General features: G+C 31.8%; 2 protein-coding genes across 4 annotated transcripts in view; both read left to right on the top strand.

The window, feature by feature from the left end:
* Positions 1–5,712, top strand: part of LOC102594339 (formin-like protein 13) — a 14,598-nt gene extending 8,886 nt beyond the window's left edge. The window contains exons 9-20 of one of the 3 annotated variants that reach the window (XM_015309873.1): positions 1,580–1,621; positions 1,729–1,809; positions 1,897–1,947; positions 2,059–2,140; positions 2,505–2,599; positions 3,005–3,076; positions 3,161–3,277; positions 3,609–3,677; positions 3,778–3,844; positions 4,271–5,080; positions 5,194–5,359; positions 5,453–5,712. In XM_015309873.1, the coding sequence (XP_015165359.1) occupies positions 1,580–1,621; positions 1,729–1,809; positions 1,897–1,947; positions 2,059–2,140; positions 2,505–2,599; positions 3,005–3,076; positions 3,161–3,277; positions 3,609–3,677; positions 3,778–3,844; positions 4,271–4,416 (822 nt within the window). In that variant the 3' untranslated portion in view covers positions 4,417–5,080; positions 5,194–5,359; positions 5,453–5,712. Of the gene's footprint in view, positions 1–1,579; positions 1,622–1,728; positions 1,810–1,896; positions 1,948–2,058; positions 2,141–2,504; positions 2,600–2,977; positions 3,077–3,160; positions 3,278–3,608; positions 3,678–3,777; positions 3,845–4,270; positions 5,360–5,452 lie in introns of those variants that run through there. The other 2 variants (XM_006350035.2, XM_015309874.1) reach the window with 2 other exon arrangements.
* Positions 5,713–10,222: 4,510 nt separating this feature from the next.
* On the top strand, positions 10,223–15,883 carry LOC102594008 (reticulon-like protein B21). The gene is made up of 9 exons (XM_006350034.2): positions 10,223–11,535; positions 11,716–11,757; positions 12,444–12,546; positions 12,657–12,731; positions 13,187–13,334; positions 13,845–13,914; positions 14,060–14,125; positions 14,799–14,921; positions 15,528–15,883. Exons 1-9 carry the CDS (start codon positions 10,398–10,400, stop codon positions 15,695–15,697), a joined length of 1,935 nt encoding a protein of 644 aa, XP_006350096.1. The 5' UTR covers positions 10,223–10,397; the 3' UTR covers positions 15,698–15,883.
* The last annotated feature ends 3,546 nt before the right edge of the window (positions 15,884–19,429 follow it).

Genomic DNA, 19,429 nt, shown 5'->3' with positions numbered 1-19,429 from the left:
AATTGTTGTTGTGTACATTATTACATTGAGACCCTATTTATAGACCCTAGAATACAATCCTTTACCAAGTAGGATACTATTTAGTATTCCTATTGCTATTTCTATTCCTATTCCTATTCCTATTCTAAGTAGGATTGTATATACCTATTTCTATTCTAACACTCCCCCTCAAGCTAGTGCATACAATTCATGTACCTAGCTTGTTACAAATGTAATTAACACGAGGACTGATGAGGGGCTTGGTGAGATATCTGCAAGTTGATCACTCGACTTCACAAAATTGACAATCAATCTCAATGTGCTTGGTCTTCTCATGAAATACTGAATTTGATGCATAATGCCGATAAAACACAGAGTGATAAAATTCCAGTGGTGAACTTCCAAACCAAACTTGCAAAGACTGACTCACATAATCGACATACAAGGCTACTAAACTCCCCCTGAGCAACAAAGTGCTCAAAATCTAGTATAAAGTATGGATCATGTTGGAATCAATAAATTAGTCGATATTAAACAAGTCACCCAAAAACTGGCCGGAACATGCTCATATGTCGGAGTATTAGACTTGATGGCTAAAAGTGGTCACAATCCAAGAAATAAAATTATATGGGTAGGGTCAGAATGATGTCACGACCCAACTAGAAAATAGAAATTATATAGGATAGTTCGAATTGATGGAACGACCCCATTGAAAAAGAGAAATAATATGGGTAGGGTCGGAATGATGGCACGACCCTACTGAAAAAAGAAATATTGTACGGATAGGGTTGGAATGATAGCACAACCCTATGCAAATCAGATTTGAGGAGTCACCGGAAAGACGAATGGAACTATGCATATCAAATCTGAGAAGTCACTGAAAAGACACATGATGCTATGCTACTCAGATATGAGAAAATAGTTCAAAAAAATTCACGGTACTACACAAATTAAATATGAAAAGTAGTCCGGAGAGATGCACGGTGCTACGCAAATCAGATATGCAAAAAAAGGTAGTCAACCGGAAGGATGGCACGGTGCTACACAAATTATATATAAAAAAGTAGTCACCGGAATGATAGGCACGGTGCTACAAAATTAAATATGAAAAAGTAGTACGACCGGAATGATAGGCACGGTAGCTACACAACTTAGATATAAGAAAGTAAGTACACCGGAATGATGGCACGGTGCTACATAAATTATATATGAAAAAATAGTCACCAGAAAAATACATGGTGACCCAACTTTTGCTAACATAATCGTTGGCCGGACGGGCTAATAGCCGCCCGCCGGCAACGGAAGCTCTTTGATTGTTTACCAAGATCGTAGAGGCTCTGATACCATGTGAGAAATATTGGAGAAGAATATTATTGAATTATTGTCGTGTCTACATTATTACATTGAGACCCTATTTATAGACACTACAATACAATCCTTTACCAAGTAGGATACTATTTACTATTCCTATTTCTATTCCTATTCTATTCTAAATAGGATTGTATAAACTTATTCCTATTCTAGTAGGATTGTATAAACCTATTCATATTCTAACAGGAATGTTGTTGACGAACTCATTTATCCAACGTTTCTGTTGCAGGGTTATAAAGGAGAAAAAGAGAAGTTGGGTAGATGTGAACTGGTCTGCCAATGCCATTCTGAATAACCTTATCTTGATTCTTGATATCAGTTTCTCTTTCAGGGACTTTTTCATGTAGTTTACATAATATTTCTATGGCTCTGTAACAGTTTATGTTAGAACTGATGCAAGTCCCACGAATAGAGTCCAAGCTACGGGTTTTCTCATTTACGATTCAGTTTCAATCCCAGGTGAGAGTACAGTGCATCGGCTGCCTGCATTTATAAGTGTGGGGTTTCATCTTGCTGAAGGTGTTTTTTTCTTTACAATGTTTTCAGATTTCTGAGCTAAGGAACAATCTGAATATTGTGAATTCAGCAACTGATCAGGCAAATATTTTACTTCTGTTTCTTTGTCTCCCTTATTGATCAATCTTTTATTACACTCAAATGTTTTCTAACATCCTTGTCTATCCCGTGTCATTTCAATGTCCTAAGCAGATCAGAGGTTCATCGAAATTGAAAGGGGTTCTACAGACAATTTTGTATTTGGGAAATGCTCTCAACCAGGGAACTGCAAGAGGTTGGTTATTATTTGTTTCTTAGTAGAAGCATATTTTGCTCACCATATTTTCCTTATGTCTTATTGCCTTCTTCTTTTGTTTGATTTATAAGAGACAAAGGATGGGAAACCGGGCAGTAGAATTGCAGAATTATACTCCTTCTGTTCACTTTTACTTGTCAACTACAGTAAAAATAAATTCATTGATTTTTACTTGTCAACTTTAGCATATCAATAGAAAGATTAAAAAAATCATTGATTTCTCAACGCTTAATGCATTTCTAGTCTTAGAAATATTTGTTGTGTGTTTGATTCATGGAATGCTATTCTTATCCATTTGGTGTTTCTTTGAGCAATTATTGTTGTCTTGATGCTACCGGTATAGGGTCTGCTGCTGGGTTCAAGTTAGACAGCCTCCTTAAACTAACGGACACACGTTCATGGAGCAATAAGATGACTCTCATGCATTATCTTTGCAAGGTAAGGATCTTCACTCGGAAAATAGCTTGACGAGATCAGAAAAACGGGGTTATATGCTTGACGAGATCAGAATAACGGGGTTATATGCTTGACGAGATCATAATAAGATCACTCTCATGCATTTGGTGTGTAGATGTGATGTTTAATGCCAGATTTTTCATCTTGTTGATATCGCTTTACCTCTAACACTTGATCTTAGCAAGCACAATCCTTCTTGACAATCAAGGTTTCTTTAAGGTGGCTATGCAGCATGAAAATTTAAGGTTTTATCTACCTATCAGAGGGAAAAATAAAAAGATGAAAAAACTAAAGGTTTTATCTTGACAAAATGCATGTGAAGTAACTTTTACTTGTGCTAGTGACAATCATATTTTGCAGAATAGTTCATGATTTTTTTTCCGCCAGATCCTTACGGACAAATTGCCTGAACTACTTGATTTTTCTAAAGATCTTTCCAGCTTGGAACCCGCATTGAAGGTATCTTTACTTGAACCGGCTAATGACATAGTTAATCATTAGAGACATGGATGGAAATACTGAGTCAATACCATTTTTGTTCAGATACAACTGAAATATTTGGCAGAGGAAATGAAAGCTATTAGCAAAGGAATGGAGAAAGTTGTAGACGAGCTGTCCATGTCAGAAAATGATGGACTAATGTCTGAGAATTTCTGTAAGGTAATCTATCTGCTTAACTAATCCAAAAATATACTGATTCTGTTACATTTCAGACCATTTATGATCGTCTTTGTTATGTAATCACTTTCTTGTTCCAACACGCTGACAAACTCTAATATTTTCTTCTTGGAACCCCTACTACTTAGAGGAGACCAGTATTTGAGATTGTACAATAACATTATTTTTATAACTGTGGTGTCCGGTTCAGCACTGTACAATAGCAATCAAAAAGTTTTCCTAATTAGCTACAGACATTTTGTCAGGATAACAAACAAAAAAATATTGTAGAACACCGGTGTTCTCATTAGTGTGTGTATCTTCTACTTGCCAGGCTCTGACGGAGTTTCTTAGCTGTGCTGAAGGTGAAGTCAGTTCCTTGGCTCAACTTTTTTCTGATGTGGTATGTCTGTCCTTTTGTGACACAGGTATTTTTGTCCTTATAGTACTTCGACGATATTGAAATATTCCTTGTCTGGTGCCTTTTCTGCCACATGTGACAGGGTAAAAATGTGGATTCGCTGATTATTTATTTTGGAGAAGACCCTGCTCGTTGTCCATTTGAACAAGGTAATATTTAATCAAGGCAACCAAGAGTTTATTACTAAAATGGTCGCTGAACTACTAGAAATAGGTGATCAAAGTCACTTTTCTTTCTTTTGTATCGAAAATTCAATTATCTTTGCTATTTTACTCAAAAGTTCATTTTCCTCTTCTTCCTTGCTATACTTTTTGTTCTGTGCACTCGCTTCAGATGTTCGACAACATTCATTCATCTATCTGATTCCTTTCTGGAGTTCTTTTTTTATTGTTGAAATCAATATTTACAATTATTACTATTTTCAGTCGTGTCAGTACAAAAGCTGTTAGAAATTTCATATGGATATATCTAATATCTTTTTTCATACTAATATCCTCTAAGTTGTGGTTATTAAAACAATTCTTCTTTAGAATGAGATGATCCCCAGCTTACCTCTATTGTACTTTTTCTCCTAGTTGTCTCGACATTAATGAGCTTCCAAAGAATGTTCAATCAAGCCTTAGAGGAAAATCGCAAGCAGCTGGAGTTCGAGAGAAAGAAAGCAGAGAAAGAAGCTAAGGAGAAACAGAGGACAAGTGCTTCAGATCATAAGAAGACTTGAAACTTTGATCGTTCAGTATAGTGTGAAATAATGTAATCATATATATGCAGCCCGGGCTTTGGTTCAACGGTAAAGGTAGTACAATGTGAGATGTGTGGTAGGCATACATCACGTGTTCGAGACATGCTGAGGACTGAGGATCCAAATCTAGTATTTAAGTTGAGAAGGATGGAAGAACGGGCCAGTAATCCACCAAGTTTCGGAGCTGGAGACAGCGGATTTCTCAGCTATCAGAAAGAAAAAATGTAGTCATTTATCAGCCTTGAGCTTTGGTTCAACGGTAAAGGTAGTACAGCGTGAGATGTGTGGTAGGTGTATGTACATCACGAGTGCGAGTCTTGCTGGGGAGCCAAAGCATAGTATTTAAGTTGAGAAGGATAGAGGGGTGGGATGGTAATCTACAAAGTCTCCCCGAGCTGGACACAGCTGATTTTCTTTTTAAAAAGAACAAATGTGACTAGTCATAAATCAATATATCAATCAGCATGTTCTCCAGCAGAATGACATCACTGACTTGACTGCAGACATCACAAAGCTCTCAATGGACTGAAGCAAGCTGTCTGAGCTTTTTCACTCGTTCCAGAACTATATTGGAAGTTGTTGCATATCGTAGCAAAGCTTCCCAAGATTGAAGATTTGGGGAGTAAGACATCAGTTCTTGATGGTGAGTGGTGAACTGGTAAATGATGTACATCTCTGTTTGATTTTCTCGTGTTGTTGATCAGTGAGTGAACGGTTATCTCCTTACATGGTCTTGGACAATGCTCACTTCATCAGGTAATTTTTGAGGTTGAGCTAAGGCCCGAGGTTCATTTTCTTAATAGTTTCAAAGTGAAGTATCCCCGTCGATCTTGGGAGGAAGGCAATTCTAATGGTGAAATGGAAAGTGGACATTCTTTTGTGTGGAGAAGTTGGCAATGCACACTGTACAGTTCTCTAACAGGTAAGCTTTCTGTTGATGCTCCTTTTTATTTGTTTTAACTGACCATTTTTAACACATGTTTTGTTAGAATAATTGTTTCCAATGTTTTTGCAGTATGTCTAGGAAGTTAGTAAGTGGGCGGGATAACTTCCGGACAATGGTGGAGGTAGGATTTTCACTAAGAGCCCCTTCTGCGGTTCTGCCCCGCTAGCTTGGCCTCAGCTTCCAAGGTGTGTGAAAAGTAAAAATTCCCTAGAGATGACATATGCTTCTATTTAAACAATTTTCTGCTATATTAGTTTTGTTTTTGAACTATTTGTGTTTTGTGTTTCCACTCTCGATTCAATTAATTTATTAATTATTTTTTGCCACCATGCCTTTGTATATATATTAAATATTATAGCAATCCATATTTGTCGTACGTGTCACTTACTACGTGGGAGATTATTGATACATTTTTCATTGTCATACTACATAAACAAATTCTCAAACTTGGTCTGATAAGTAAATACTCCAACTTTAATAGCACACATTTCAAAACATTCCTAGGAACATTCACATTTTTACTCCTACTACATAAGCGTAACCAAACGACAGTACAAGCAAGTCGTAGATAATTAAACTAGGTTTAGAGATGAGCAAAATACAAAGATATATAGCTAGGTTAGGGATCTATGACTAAGAGAAGCAATACCCCACAAAAATTGTTGGTGGGGGTGGGGGTGGGGGTAGGGGGGATGTATCTTTGGATCTTGTTAATTATATTATTGGAATGTAATATTATGTCAAAACAATAATGTGTTGGGGCTTTTAACTAAAAAGAATCATTCGTTAGAACAAACATTTCACGTTCACGCAAGGTCTTAATTCTAGAATAGAATTGATTGCAATTCAAAGAGTGTGACGTAAATTTTCTATTTTAATACAAGCATCGATATTTATTTTCACGATTCAACTCATAAAAGTAGAAGTACTAAGTACTAACTTTATATTAGACAAATTTTATTTGGAAAGTACTAATTTATTATTAACACCTTTTAGTGTAATAGCCAACTCTACCTAGTAGGACAAGTCTCTAACTATATATTAAATCAATATGCAAAAATATGTGTTTATATTCAAGCTAAGAATATATAAACATATTGTCTAGGTAATTAATTACACATTATTATTGGGGTTTAACCTAAAGATACCTAAAGCCACGTCATCCTTATCATCAATGTAATTCTTTTTCATTTCAATTTATTGTCTTACTTTCCTTTTTAGTTCATTCTAAAAAAGAAAATTTTGTTTTCTTTCTGGCAACTTTTTAATTTCACTTTCCACGTGACACATTTAAGACTATGAGATTAGGAGACATTGTGATACATTCAACATATTTGTAATTTAAGATCACAATTTTTTTTAAATTTTTTTTGTATAAATTTCATATCAGGGTGGGGGTGGGGGTAGGGGTAGGGGAAGGGTGAGGGATGTGTACAGGGTCGTAGGCACATCGTGGGTCGGGATGCCCTTCGTCGAAAAAAAATACCGTATATACAAATAAAATAATACACTAAGTGATTAAATAACATATTTTGGACACTCTTGACACAATAGATTGTTATAGCTCAGTGGTTTTAGACTTTTAAATGGATTTCAAACACCTTGTTGTTGTGTGTTCGAATCTCACTAGCAATAATTTTTATTTTTTCCCTTTTTCAAAAGACTTTTTGTTGTGCAATTTCTGAACATTCTTCGTGAAATTTCTGGCTCCGCCACTGAATGTGTAGGTTGGGTGCTTTTTTTTAATTGAAAAATTGGGGGTGGTAGAGGTGCGGGTGGGATGAGGCAGGTGGTGTGGGGTGGAGTGGGTGGGTATGGGGTAGAAGGTTGAAAAAAAATTAAATTTCTTTTTGTATGAGAATTATTTTTAAAAAAAAACAAATAATAGTAATACAGGGATGGGTGGTGTTAGTATTGGGGTAGTAGCAATTTAACATTGATTTAATGTGTTTTGGCTTTAGGAGATTAAAGTGGATTAGAACTATTTTACTCAAAACATATTAGACCGAATTCATATATACCCATATAAAATATGGGTGGATTATAATCCATTCAAATTTGGCTCAATCCAATCATTTGCTATCACTAAATGCAAATAAATAGTCTTAAAACAGGTTGAAATTGAAGATTAAATTGGGTTCAATTAAAAATTATTTTAAAATGTATTAAATTGAAACCAATTCAAATTATCTTGAGTTCAATCCATAAAATTTTGTACGAGCTGAGCGGGTTACCTATATTGCTTTCTCAATTTGGAAGAAAATTGAGGAGCTTTGACAATAAATACCGTCAGATTTCTCTATAACCAACTATATTTATCTAAACATTCCACTATATAGATCAAGTTCTCTATGAAATCGATTTTTCATCCATAACAACATTCTTATAAAAAAATATATTGAACAAATAATGATATTATAAAAAGATATTAGGGTATTAAAAAGTACTCCATTATTGACAATTAAAAACATTACTTTGACGTTCAAACGACCAGAAGTAGTACATTAATATAAAAAATATATCTTTTGTAGGTGAAAATTAATAATATAGTACGAAAGATTTAAATGTAAATAAAAAAATTCATCATTTTATATTCTTATAAAAAAAAAAAAGTAATTGTAAATAGCAAGTGTCGGTGGAAAGGAAAAAAAAAACAGTTTTTCTATAAATAATAAATCCAAGGGGGCAGCTTCCTGTGACTAATTTATAGATTGTTGGATTCACATGGCAGAAAAAGGCAAAAGATAAAAATAGTACTCTTAATAAGGAAGGACACTCGTTCCATAACTGATAAATTTATTGTCATGTAACAAAAAAATTATGAATTTGAATTGTAGGTTAAGACATAGATATTTCGCTCTCTTTTTTCAAATACATCCTACATATAACAAAAGTTTACTATATTGTATTTCTCTCTACTTCGTCATGTATAAACAAAATAAAATTATGTCTTTACTATTAATAATAGTTTTTAACACAATAAATAACACAAAATATCTTTGATAATATCTGGTCAAAACTAAATTTATGAGTTCTATTTTTAAGATTACCACAATATGTGTGGCATGAATTGAGGGAGGGAGAGGTTGTTGGATGAGGTTAATAAAATGTGTTTTAATAAAATATGTTGAAGATGATTTGAATCGAAATCATGATCAAATATAATATTTAATTTAATAAAAGAGTTTACTGAGAAATAAAATTATAGGTTCATTTTGTCTCTGCACCCTTATCTTCTTGGAACAGATGAATATATTTGATACATACAATATTGTCGATAGGTCGGTATATATAGGACAATATAAAATAGGATTTTGTAGCTAGTTTGTCTTTTTATTGCACTAGTATCCTCAATATTTTCAATTATTCGGTATTGAATTGATTAATTTTGAGTAAACGTAAATTAAAAAAAAAAAGTTTCATATTAAAAGAAAAATATTTTAGACTTTGAATTAATCACTCTCATCCCACTAAAGAAAAATATCACTTTCAAAGTTTGTATAATTTTATTTTTTTATTTTATAGAAATTACAAGATTATTTTAAGGATGTCCTCGGCATTTAGGGATTATGAATAATAATAATAGAATCTTGTTCAATAAGTGAAACATATTAGTTATCATTTTTTCTTAATGAAAATTACTCTAAAGCGATTGCAATAAAGAATTGATCTGAAATAATACATTTCATCGCAGATAATACCATTTCACAAAGTATGTATCTAAATAGGTCAAAATCTCGATAGTTAAGTTAACTTTGGGCCTAAGTATTTTTCCAATACTTCCAATACTTCTTAATATAGTATGACATGAAGGCAATAATACAAAAAGAATAATAAAACAAAATAATTTGATTGTGATTCGAAAAAGTTGAATAGTTCATATCCTCAATGGTTATAAATTTTCTAACGTAACATATAGTCCATTAAAGTTTCCATTTGAGTAAAAACAGCTTGTGAGTTCTATGCATCATTACATATACTAAGCCAAAAAGAGGTTTATTCTAGCAAACTTTTTTCGTCAAAAAATTATATTAATATATAAAAAATTAATTTTTATTTATATATGAAAAACACTTTTTGTATTTTTTTGTTTTAGTTTTGTAATTTCTATGTTTCAACAATAGTATATTCTTCAATAAAATTAAATATTGCCTTAAATAACAAAAACATTAGCTAGAATTCAATGCATCTAAAACCAAACTCAAACTCTCAAAAGGTAATAATGAAGCTATAGATCTATATTAGTACTATCCTATTTCTTTTTTTATTTTTATTTTTTTTGGATAGTGCAAAAGAATAAAGAAATAAGGAAACGTTTGGTAAAGTGTATTAACAAAAATAATGTATGCATTAACACTTTGTTTTAATAGTCCTTTGTTTGGTACACTTTTTCATGCTATATATAACTAATGCAAAAATTACTTATACACTCTATTGTATATTGAGGAGTGTATTGTTAATATGATGAATTTCTGGTATTAGTAATATAAAAGGATTTAATACATGCATTAGCGTGATTAAAGACTCAATTATCCCTCAAAAACACTTTTACATCTTTTCCACCATAAAACTAACCATAAAACTGGACAATACTTTTGTAAATAAATATTTTTATTCAATATATATTATTTTTAAAACACCAAACCAAACAATGCAACAAAAAATAATCTATGCACAATTAATGCAAGTATGTCTAATACAAACATTATTAATATATTTTATTTAACATTATTTTTATATATTCAATGATCCTAAAAAGAGGAAAAGAAAAATAAATAATTAATCCAATTTTTTATTTTTATTTATTTAAAGAAAGAACAACTTCTTAAAAGGGTGGAAAAGAGCAAAATAAAAGACTCCTCTCTCTCTGTTTTAGAAATTTCATTGTTTTGACAAACTTTGATTTCTCACCAAACTCCATTGTTTTTTTTTTTAGCTTAAACAGTGAAACCCCACAAATCAATACTACTCATTACAATCTTGAATCATCAATAGAGTGAAAAAAGGCAAAAATATGGAAGGGGGCAATAGGAGGAGGAGCAAATCATCAAGAAATAATGGTGTTGTGGCAACAGGTTCAGTTTGGGAGAATAGAATGAAACTTGATGAAGTAAAAGGTGGATTCAAAGTGTTTAGTAATAGTAGTATTGAAGAAACCCCAGATGAAAATGATGACAAAGATTGTGTTTTTAATACTCAAGTGGATGAAAAGTTGGATATGGGGCCAAAAAGAGAAAATCTTGATGTTGGGTTAGTGAGTGGAAAGAGAAAAACTTGGAAAACTACTGAGAGTTTTGAGGGGAACCCAATTCAGATTGCTAGTAAAAAAACTGATTTGAGCAAAATTTTGGATGAAAAAAGTAGAGATTTGAGTGTTTCTGCTGATGGGGTTGCTGGGATTACAAAGAAAACTTTGAAAAATGAGAGTTTTGAGGGGAACCCTTTTCAGATTGCTAGTAAAAAAACTGATCTGAGCAAAAATTTGGATGAAAAATGTAGAAATTTGAGTGTTTCTGTTGATGGGGTTGTTGGGATTACAAAGAGAACTTGGAAAAGTGAGAGTTTTGAGGGGAACCCTTTTCAGATAGCTAGTAAAAGATCTGATTTGAGGAAAAAATTGGATGAAAAACGTAAAGATTTGAGTGTTTCTGCTGATGGGGTTTGTAAAAAAGTCCCAATTCAGAGCAAGAAAAGTTCTGAGCTGAGAAAGCTGAAATCTGATAAGTCTGTTAATGGGAATGTGAAAAAATCCAATCTTGAGGAGTCAAGTAAGAATCTTGAAGGATCAATTGGGATTAAGAAGACAAAATCAGAGGAGTTTGGTATTTGTGAAGAGAAATTTATCACAAGCAATGCGGTATCTGAGGTTGAATCTGTAAATAAATTAGAAAAGAGTCTTGAAAATGAAGATGATGAAGAATGGGACGACGTATTGGAGGAAGAAATCGACGAGGGAAATGATAAGAGAAGTGTTGAAGTTAAAGAAATTAGTGTACAAGAACAGAATAAGCTTAAAAAGATTGTGATTGAAGAGAAGAGATTTCAGTACAATAATAAAAGGCAAATGCCAATTTCTTCAATTAATATGAAACAGTCCCTTCCTACTTTTGTCAATGCAAATATTCATCAAAGTGCAACAAGAACCAAATCAGGTAAAATGCCTGCATTTCCTTTTATGTTATGCTTCATTCAATGTTTGCTCGGATTCTCCAAAAATGTTGTTGTACATGTGTTGCATCATCCAAAAATGCGCTACTTAACTTATGTTTCATTGACTCTTTGTTTTCGAAGCTTGATTTTGAATTCATTTTTGAATCTTGTTGCATTTTCAGATGAATTCCAGTCTAGACAATATAGCAAATTACAAAGCTTGGGTAAGTTCAATCTCTTAATATCATTTTAGAACTCAATGTGATACTGCATCTATGGTAAAATTTATTCGTGTTCGCTATTTATTCTAAATCAATGAATGCATGACATGTATCTTTCATACACACATTTGTCACTTGAATTCAAGCTACTTGCACCTATTATTTATAGGTCGAATGTCCTCACCGCTTACTGCCCCTGCCCCTCTATTAAAATGTTGGGCAAGTGGTGGGGAATTACCGGTATTCAGTACGAACAGAGTGAAAACTGATCATACCTTTCGGACTTTGGCATTTCCCTATTACCCATATCCCATAGAAACTGACCTCAATAATGTTCGCAATCATACCTTAGTTCAGGATCTACATACGAATATGTAGGAGGAGCTACTGCCTTCCTGCTAATCGTTTCAAAGAAAAAGGAAACGAAACAATGAAAATTCACTTCATTAGTATTTCCTCTTACACATATGTTGGAGCGGGAGCGGGCACTAACTTTTGACCAGCATTGACCAACTCACTCACCTGGACTGGCCTAGAATTGTTTGGAGGGGAAGTTTAATACATATCTCACTTTAATTCTTAACTGCTTAAGTTACATTGGTTAGTTAAGTACAAACATCGTGTCCTTCAGGGTAAGCAACTACGCTGCAACTATTAGCTCTGATTTTCTATTAAAACATTTTCTGCAGTTGATTTAGTGATGTGGAGAAATGTATCAAAATCAGCGTTAGTCTTTGGAATTGGAACATTTGTTATCATTTCATCTTCGTATACTCAAGATCTCAATATCAGGTAATTGGGACCTTTAACTCAAAAAAAAATCAGATTTCTATTTCTTTATTCTTGAATCATTTTAACAAAATATATTGAAGTGAACTATTCTTAATAACGGCGTTTTACAGCTTCATTTCTGCACTCGCCTACTTGGGTCTGATCTATCTTGCTGCAATCTTTCTCTTTAGATCCCTCATTCACAGGTATTATATTGTAAAGTTATTTAAATTAACATGCATTGGCAGTGTTAAATTTGTTTATATTATCAATGCAATTTAACTGGTTATAACAAGTTATTATTACCGTATTTTGTTGGTTGCATATCATATTTTCTATAAAGAGTTTACCTATGTTATAAGCTATGTTGTTCGGTGTCTCTATAAATGTTGTGACACTCGTGTATGATCCTTAAAAATGTACTACTTTTGGAGGATTCAACACGCACTCATTGACTTTTTTTGAAGAGACCGAGCAACATAGGTTATAAGTCAGTTTGATCTGATGGTATAAAAAATTTATACACCATCAGTGCACAAAATTAAGTTCATTGTAAAATTACCAAATCTTGATATTATCCAATAACCTTTGTCTACCATTCGAATTGATTTTTATATAGTCTTTTTTTTTTTTTTTTGTGTGTCTGTGTCTGTGTAAATAGGGGAGCTATTGATATTGGTGAATCAAGTGAATGTGTAGTAGGCGAAGAAGAAGCACTGTGGATACTGAAATTGATTCTTCCTTTAATAAATGAGTTTCTTTTGAAAATCAGAGCCCTTTTTTCTGGGGATCCTTCGACTACAATGAAGGTAAAGAAAAGTTCATACATTTCCATTTGATATCAATGTTCTTTATAGTTTTTCCATTGTCCGCACTTGATGTTTACACCGAATCTTATCAGTTATTATAATTAAGTGATTCAATGATGCCAACTTGTGTGCACGTTGACTAATTACACGGGGTACCTGCTACCTTCCACCAGCATAGGTACAAAGTAATTCAATCGAGAGGAAAAAAAACATAAATTAATCATGGTTAAGTAATAGAAGTTATGTTGCCTGGCCTCTTCAAAATGCGCTTAGTCCATGATAGATCCTCCAAAACTAGTGCATTATGGAGGATCCAATACAGGTGCAACAACGTATTTGGAAAATTCGAGCAACATAGGATAGAAGTCTATGTGCCAAATATATATCATGTGTCTATTGGTTGCTATAAATATCAAGTGCAGATAAGTTTTATTGTTTTTCCATGTTACTTCAATTATTTTCCTAATCTTGTGAACTTGTGGGAATTTGACAAAATTTTACCTCTGGCAGATGGCAGTTCTGCTGTTTCTTTTGGCTAAATTTGGCAGCTATATAACTATTTGGAAACTGTATAAATTGGGTGAGTTTTTTCTCTAAATGTTATATATATAAACAGTTCAAATAAAACTTGTTCTAGTTTTTTCTTTTTGATTTTTCAGCAGACAATAAATACGAAAAAATTATGCAATATGATATGAAACTCTTATTGAACCCCTATTTTGCAGGTTTTTTTGGAGTTTTCTTCATACCAAAAGTGTGCTCTTCTTATTCCACACAGTTAACCTCTCACGGTAAGAAAGAAAAAAACTATCGATTCATTTTGTTTAGCTTCTTAAACATTTACCACCACTACAACAACGTAACAACATATCCAGTGTAATCTCACAAGTGGATCTAGAGAAGGTAGAATATACGCAAAACTTACATCCTTACCCCTATATTTGTGGGGGTAGAGAACCTGTCACCGTTATAGTTATAATTATTTTAAAAATCTATCATAATCTTAAATGTCTATTCAGAAAACTACAACTTTGATTTGATAGTGAATATCATTATTTTAAAAAAGGTTCATGTATGTGTGGATATATAATACCGTTGGTGTGGGGCTAATTTGCCATAAATCATAATCAAATTTTGGCAGTTTTTGTCACAAGTATGCAGAGGTAGTACAACATGTAGGGCTTTTGCCATAACCAAATTTTGGAACATCTAATAAAGTTATAGTACACGGTGGCGGAACATTTGTTTATGTTGTTCTGTTATATGTTAAACCAAAGTCAAGGGTCTACCAGAAACATATCCTCTCTACCCCACAAAGGTAGGGGTAAGGTCTGTGACTTTGTGTTGCGTTCATTCTACCCTCCTTAGACCTTGCTTGTGGGACTACATTGAGTATGTCGTCATTATTGTTATGTTATATAGACCAATTAATAATGTACTTTGTGAATTATTTTTTATGTGAAGGTACATTTTTTATAAGATACATTAGAGATGCTTGGGAATCATGTACTCACAAAAAAGCTATTGGATTTGCAATCTTCACATTAGTATGGAATTTCTCTTCAATCATTGCCAGAATATGGGCAGGTAAAAATAGTATCTATAACTTTTACATGATACTCCCTCTGTTTTAATTTTTGATATTCTTGTTGTTCGAACTTTTCAAAAATATCGCCACGTGCGTGTCTAATCCTCCAAAAATGTCACGTCTCGAGGATCCAACATAGGTGCAACAATGTTTTAATAGAGTTTGAGCAAACATAGTTTGACTTTGCATGGAGTAATTCATGATATCATTAAACATGACATAATATAACTTGTCGATATATGGTATTACACATATCATAACATTTTTATAGTTATAAAAGCTTCGCATTAAAGCTAAAATATGAAGTTTAAAGTTAGTAATTGTTATCAAATATAGAAATGCATCGTTTTTTAAAAACAAATTAAAGAAAATAGTGTCAAGATATTTGGAACGTGGGAATTATTGACTACACATACCTAGTTTAATCTCACAAGTTGGGTCTGGTGAAGGTGGTGTGTACACAGCGTTATCCTTATCTTGTGAAGGTAGAGAGGATGTTTTCGATACACCACGAGGGAGTAATTGAATGTTTTTTTATTCAAATATTTAGTTAACAAAATGAAAAACATTATTATACTGACAAATTTTACAATTTATTTTTGCAGTGTTCATGTTATATGTGGGCTTATGGTACTATCAACAAACCTTGATGAGACAAGACACTACTACTACTATAAATGGTGATGATTTTTTGCAAGGAAAAATTAGAGAACAAAGACAAGTTGGGAAAAAGTCCAATTTTATGGATACAAGAAAGCAAAAGAAAGCATTTTAAGTTAATAAATAGATTAATATTATTAAAAAAAAAATTGTATTAATTGGTGATAGATAATTAACATGTATTATACATGTCTTGTTGCTCATTTCCCAACCATTATCTTTTGGTAATTAATTTTTTGTTCCTAGTGTACATAATCAACTTGGGCTAATCATTCTTTTGGCAATAAAAATGATTTTTTTATTACTCTTTTCTTTTTACTTGGTTTTGGTATGTTGGTAGCCTATGTTCTAATACAAATTAACCAATGGTAAGCTTTTTTGCTCATGATATATTAAATAAGGATGGTGGTGGGGCGATAAATATTATTTCATAGTCAGATTAGGACATGAAGTGGTCTTTGTTCGGATTGTTTTATTAAGACTTTTCGATGTGAATTTGTATTTAGTCAGACTCAATGCAGATACTTTACATCGAGTCGAAAACTTAAAAAATTGTGCATCATTATGCCTTTATGTTTTCTTCATTTCACAACAATTCTTCTATGGCCCAAATAGTTATATAGCATCAATTATACTCTTTTTGAGCTTTGAGTTATGTCACCAAGCCCAAGTGCAAGTGCCTAAAGTCGTATAAGAGCTCTAGTATAACAATCTTGTTATGTGCAAAACTTATTTATTTCAAATTTTACTAACTTATATTAAAGTGTTTATCTTGCCATTCAAATTTTAAATTTTATTTCTTAATTGTCAATTCAAATTTGTGTTCTTTATAATTTATATTGGAAAATAGAGGGAAGAAAAGAAATGTTTCACACGTGGCTACCATTTTGTAGCCTTTTTAAAAGAAATTGAAATTAACATGTATTTATGGAAATTGTGGGAATCTGGGAATAAGTATATTCCCCATGTATTGGGAAACTTTGTCATGTACTCCCTCCGTCCCATTTTATAGTCATCTTTTTACTTTGCACTTGCATTAAGAAATGATATAACTTTACCTTTCTACCTTTATTTAATGTTTTCTTAAGTCAACTTTATAATAAATGATGAATACATTTTCAAGAATAATTAACTATTCTATAAAGGGTATAATAGGCAAAATATGATAATTTATGCATAAATTTTATAAAATGACAAGTATTGTGATTCAGTTATTTATAGAAAGGAATGACATATAAAAAGAGACGGAGTGAGTTGTTAATTGAATTGTGATTATGGACTTGCACAAACTCCTAAATATGCCATTGGATTTGTCACACTAGGTCTGACATAGTAACAACCAGTAAATACTTAGAAACTGAGCTACGTACCTTAGCGATTTATTAAATTCATTAAGCAAGAAATCAAGCTAAGAGCGAGACAATTCAATTAAGCTCGGTTTGTATTGATGCATAATATTTTGGTATAATATCCCCTCTTTTTAATTAAAAAATAAATAATAATTAAGGTATAAAGAAGGGATAAGGGTCTGAAAAATATCTCAACTTTGATCGAATTTGTTGTTGCGATACTAAACTTTCATAAGGACATATTACCTCCCTAGACTATTTAATACCGTATTTCTACCCCCTGAACTATTTAATAATGTATTTTAAAGGTATATATGTGCCCACGTGGAGACATTTACTATTTTATAATTTTGCATTATTTTTTATGTCCACGTGGGAAAATATATATGTTTAAAATACGGTATTAATAGTCTAGGGAGGTAATAGGTCCTCATGAAAGTTTAGTATCGCAACAGCAAATTCGACCAAAGTTGAGGTATTTTTCAGACTCTTATCCCTATAAAGAAAGCTGCAAGATTTAGATTTCCCCAACAATTTGCTAGTTTTTATTTGGAAAAAGAATGTATCTATCAAAAACTCTAGCATTCCCCACCAGGTGGATTCAGGATTCATTTGATAGGGTCAATTTTTTAAATTTTCAATATTAAAATCATTATATTGTTAAAATTATCAATTTCGATCTAATATTTATTAAGATTCTATATATATATATATATGTTTATACTTTGTTATTAAAAGGTATGGATTCAGTTGAATCAATGGTCAAGAGGCGGCATCCACGCTTGACCACAAATCAGCTGAATAATAATGTTTTTATTTTTATTCTTTTAATTCAGTCCAAGAACTGTAATTGTCATATTCATTTTATCATGACAAAACAACTATATGTATATATGGTCCATGTACCATAACAACTTAACACGTAATCCATCTTAATTATAATTTATAAAGACTAGTCAACCGGGGTTCGATCGATATAGTCTTTTGATTACGGATTCATATAAATTTTAATCATAGCATTTCGACATATATATAAAAAAAATCTATTGAAATTTATAACAAGTATATGATCTGAATTTATTATTTTAATATTATAATAAATTTAATATTGAAAATTTTGAAAAAAAATATTAAATCTGTTACAATAAAATTTTGAATCCGTCTCGACTAGCTAGATGTTACACACCACCCAATCTTAGATTGATATGGACTTAAAAACATTCACTATGTTTTGTCTCTCAACTTGAGAATTCTTATGTATTAAGGGGTTAATAATCAAAGTATAGAAATTGTTTGGTGAGTGGTGCATATATATTATAGATTTTATTCCCCTATATATCTAATATTTATTTGTTTTTCTTTTTTATACGATAGTAGTAGTGTTTCTTTCTACTATTTTCTTCTTTATTGTTTTCGGTATGAATTTTTTATCATTATATTTATTTTACGTAATTAACTTTTGATATGCTTTATTTGATCGATGATTTATTAAAAACAAGTTTTTCTACTTTTTTAAGATAGGAAATAATATTACATATACTATACACATTATTCATTTCAGACTCTACTTGTAAAATTACATTAAGTATATTATTCGTCATTATTTAATCGACTTATACCTATTTCACATGGCACAAATTAAATACACGTAACATGCAAACCCACATGCATGCGTGTGTGTTTTTGCTTTGCTTTAACCTCAAACATTATAATGCAAATTAACCACTTAACCAAATGAAGCACTACACGAGTAGAATCGATTTGATTTAGAGTCGATGAATTTAGAATAAATAAAAATTTAAAAAATGAAGGGAAAAAATTAGCATTGGATCGTGCTTCTCTTTTTAATTATTGGACATGTACAAAATACAAATTATAATTGGTTGAAGGAGTGAATTCTGAATATAAGGTGGATAATTTTTTTCAAAATAAATGAGATTATATTATATTTATATATTTTTAATATCTTTTTTACACATATATATAATTTAGTTAAACTTACAGAATTTGCATTTGTCTTTGATAGATGTTGCTCCAGTAACTATCATTTATTTGTTGTTATTATTGAGGCAATTCGAATAAAGAGTCAGGATCAAACTAAAATTAAAGTAATAAGCATAATAATATATTTATTCATGAAAATTAATAATTACATTTTAGGAAACAATTACGTGCAAGTAAAAAAAATTATCGGTTTATTCATGACTACGTTTTCAAAGTCACTTCAATTTGATTTTAAAAAATAATAGTCACGTTACATCACGACATACTCTATTCTTCTAAATGATGCGTCCCTATTGGTATGTGGCATTAATATAGACAGAGCCAGAATTAAAAGTTTACGATGAACAACGATGGTTATCAATTCATGTTTTAATTATTAAGTTTGCACTTCTATATATATATAACATTGACAGATAACGAAGAATCATCGAAAAAAAAGGATTACATTACTATGAAATATACAATGGATTCAATTCATTAGGAATTAGAAAGAC

This window comes from Solanum tuberosum, unplaced genomic scaffold, assembly GCF_000226075.1.
Source record: "Solanum tuberosum cultivar DM 1-3 516 R44 unplaced genomic scaffold, SolTub_3.0 scf00116, whole genome shotgun sequence".
NCBI lineage: Eukaryota > Viridiplantae > Streptophyta > Magnoliopsida > Solanales > Solanaceae > Solanum > Solanum tuberosum.
This window is presented reverse-complemented; position numbering and strand designations above follow the sequence as displayed.

Coding starts and splice junctions, on each gene's coding strand:
- LOC102594008 (XM_006350034.2), top strand. CDS start 10,398: ATGGAAGGGGGCAATAGGAGGAGGAGCAAATCATCAAGAAATAATGGT. Junction 11,758..12,443: donor TAGCAAATTACAAAGCTTGG/GTAAGTTCAATC, acceptor CATTTTCTGCAG/TTGATTTAGTGATGTGGAGA. Junction 14,922..15,527: donor CATTGCCAGAATATGGGCAG/GTAAAAATAGTA, acceptor TTATTTTTGCAG/TGTTCATGTTATATGTGGGC.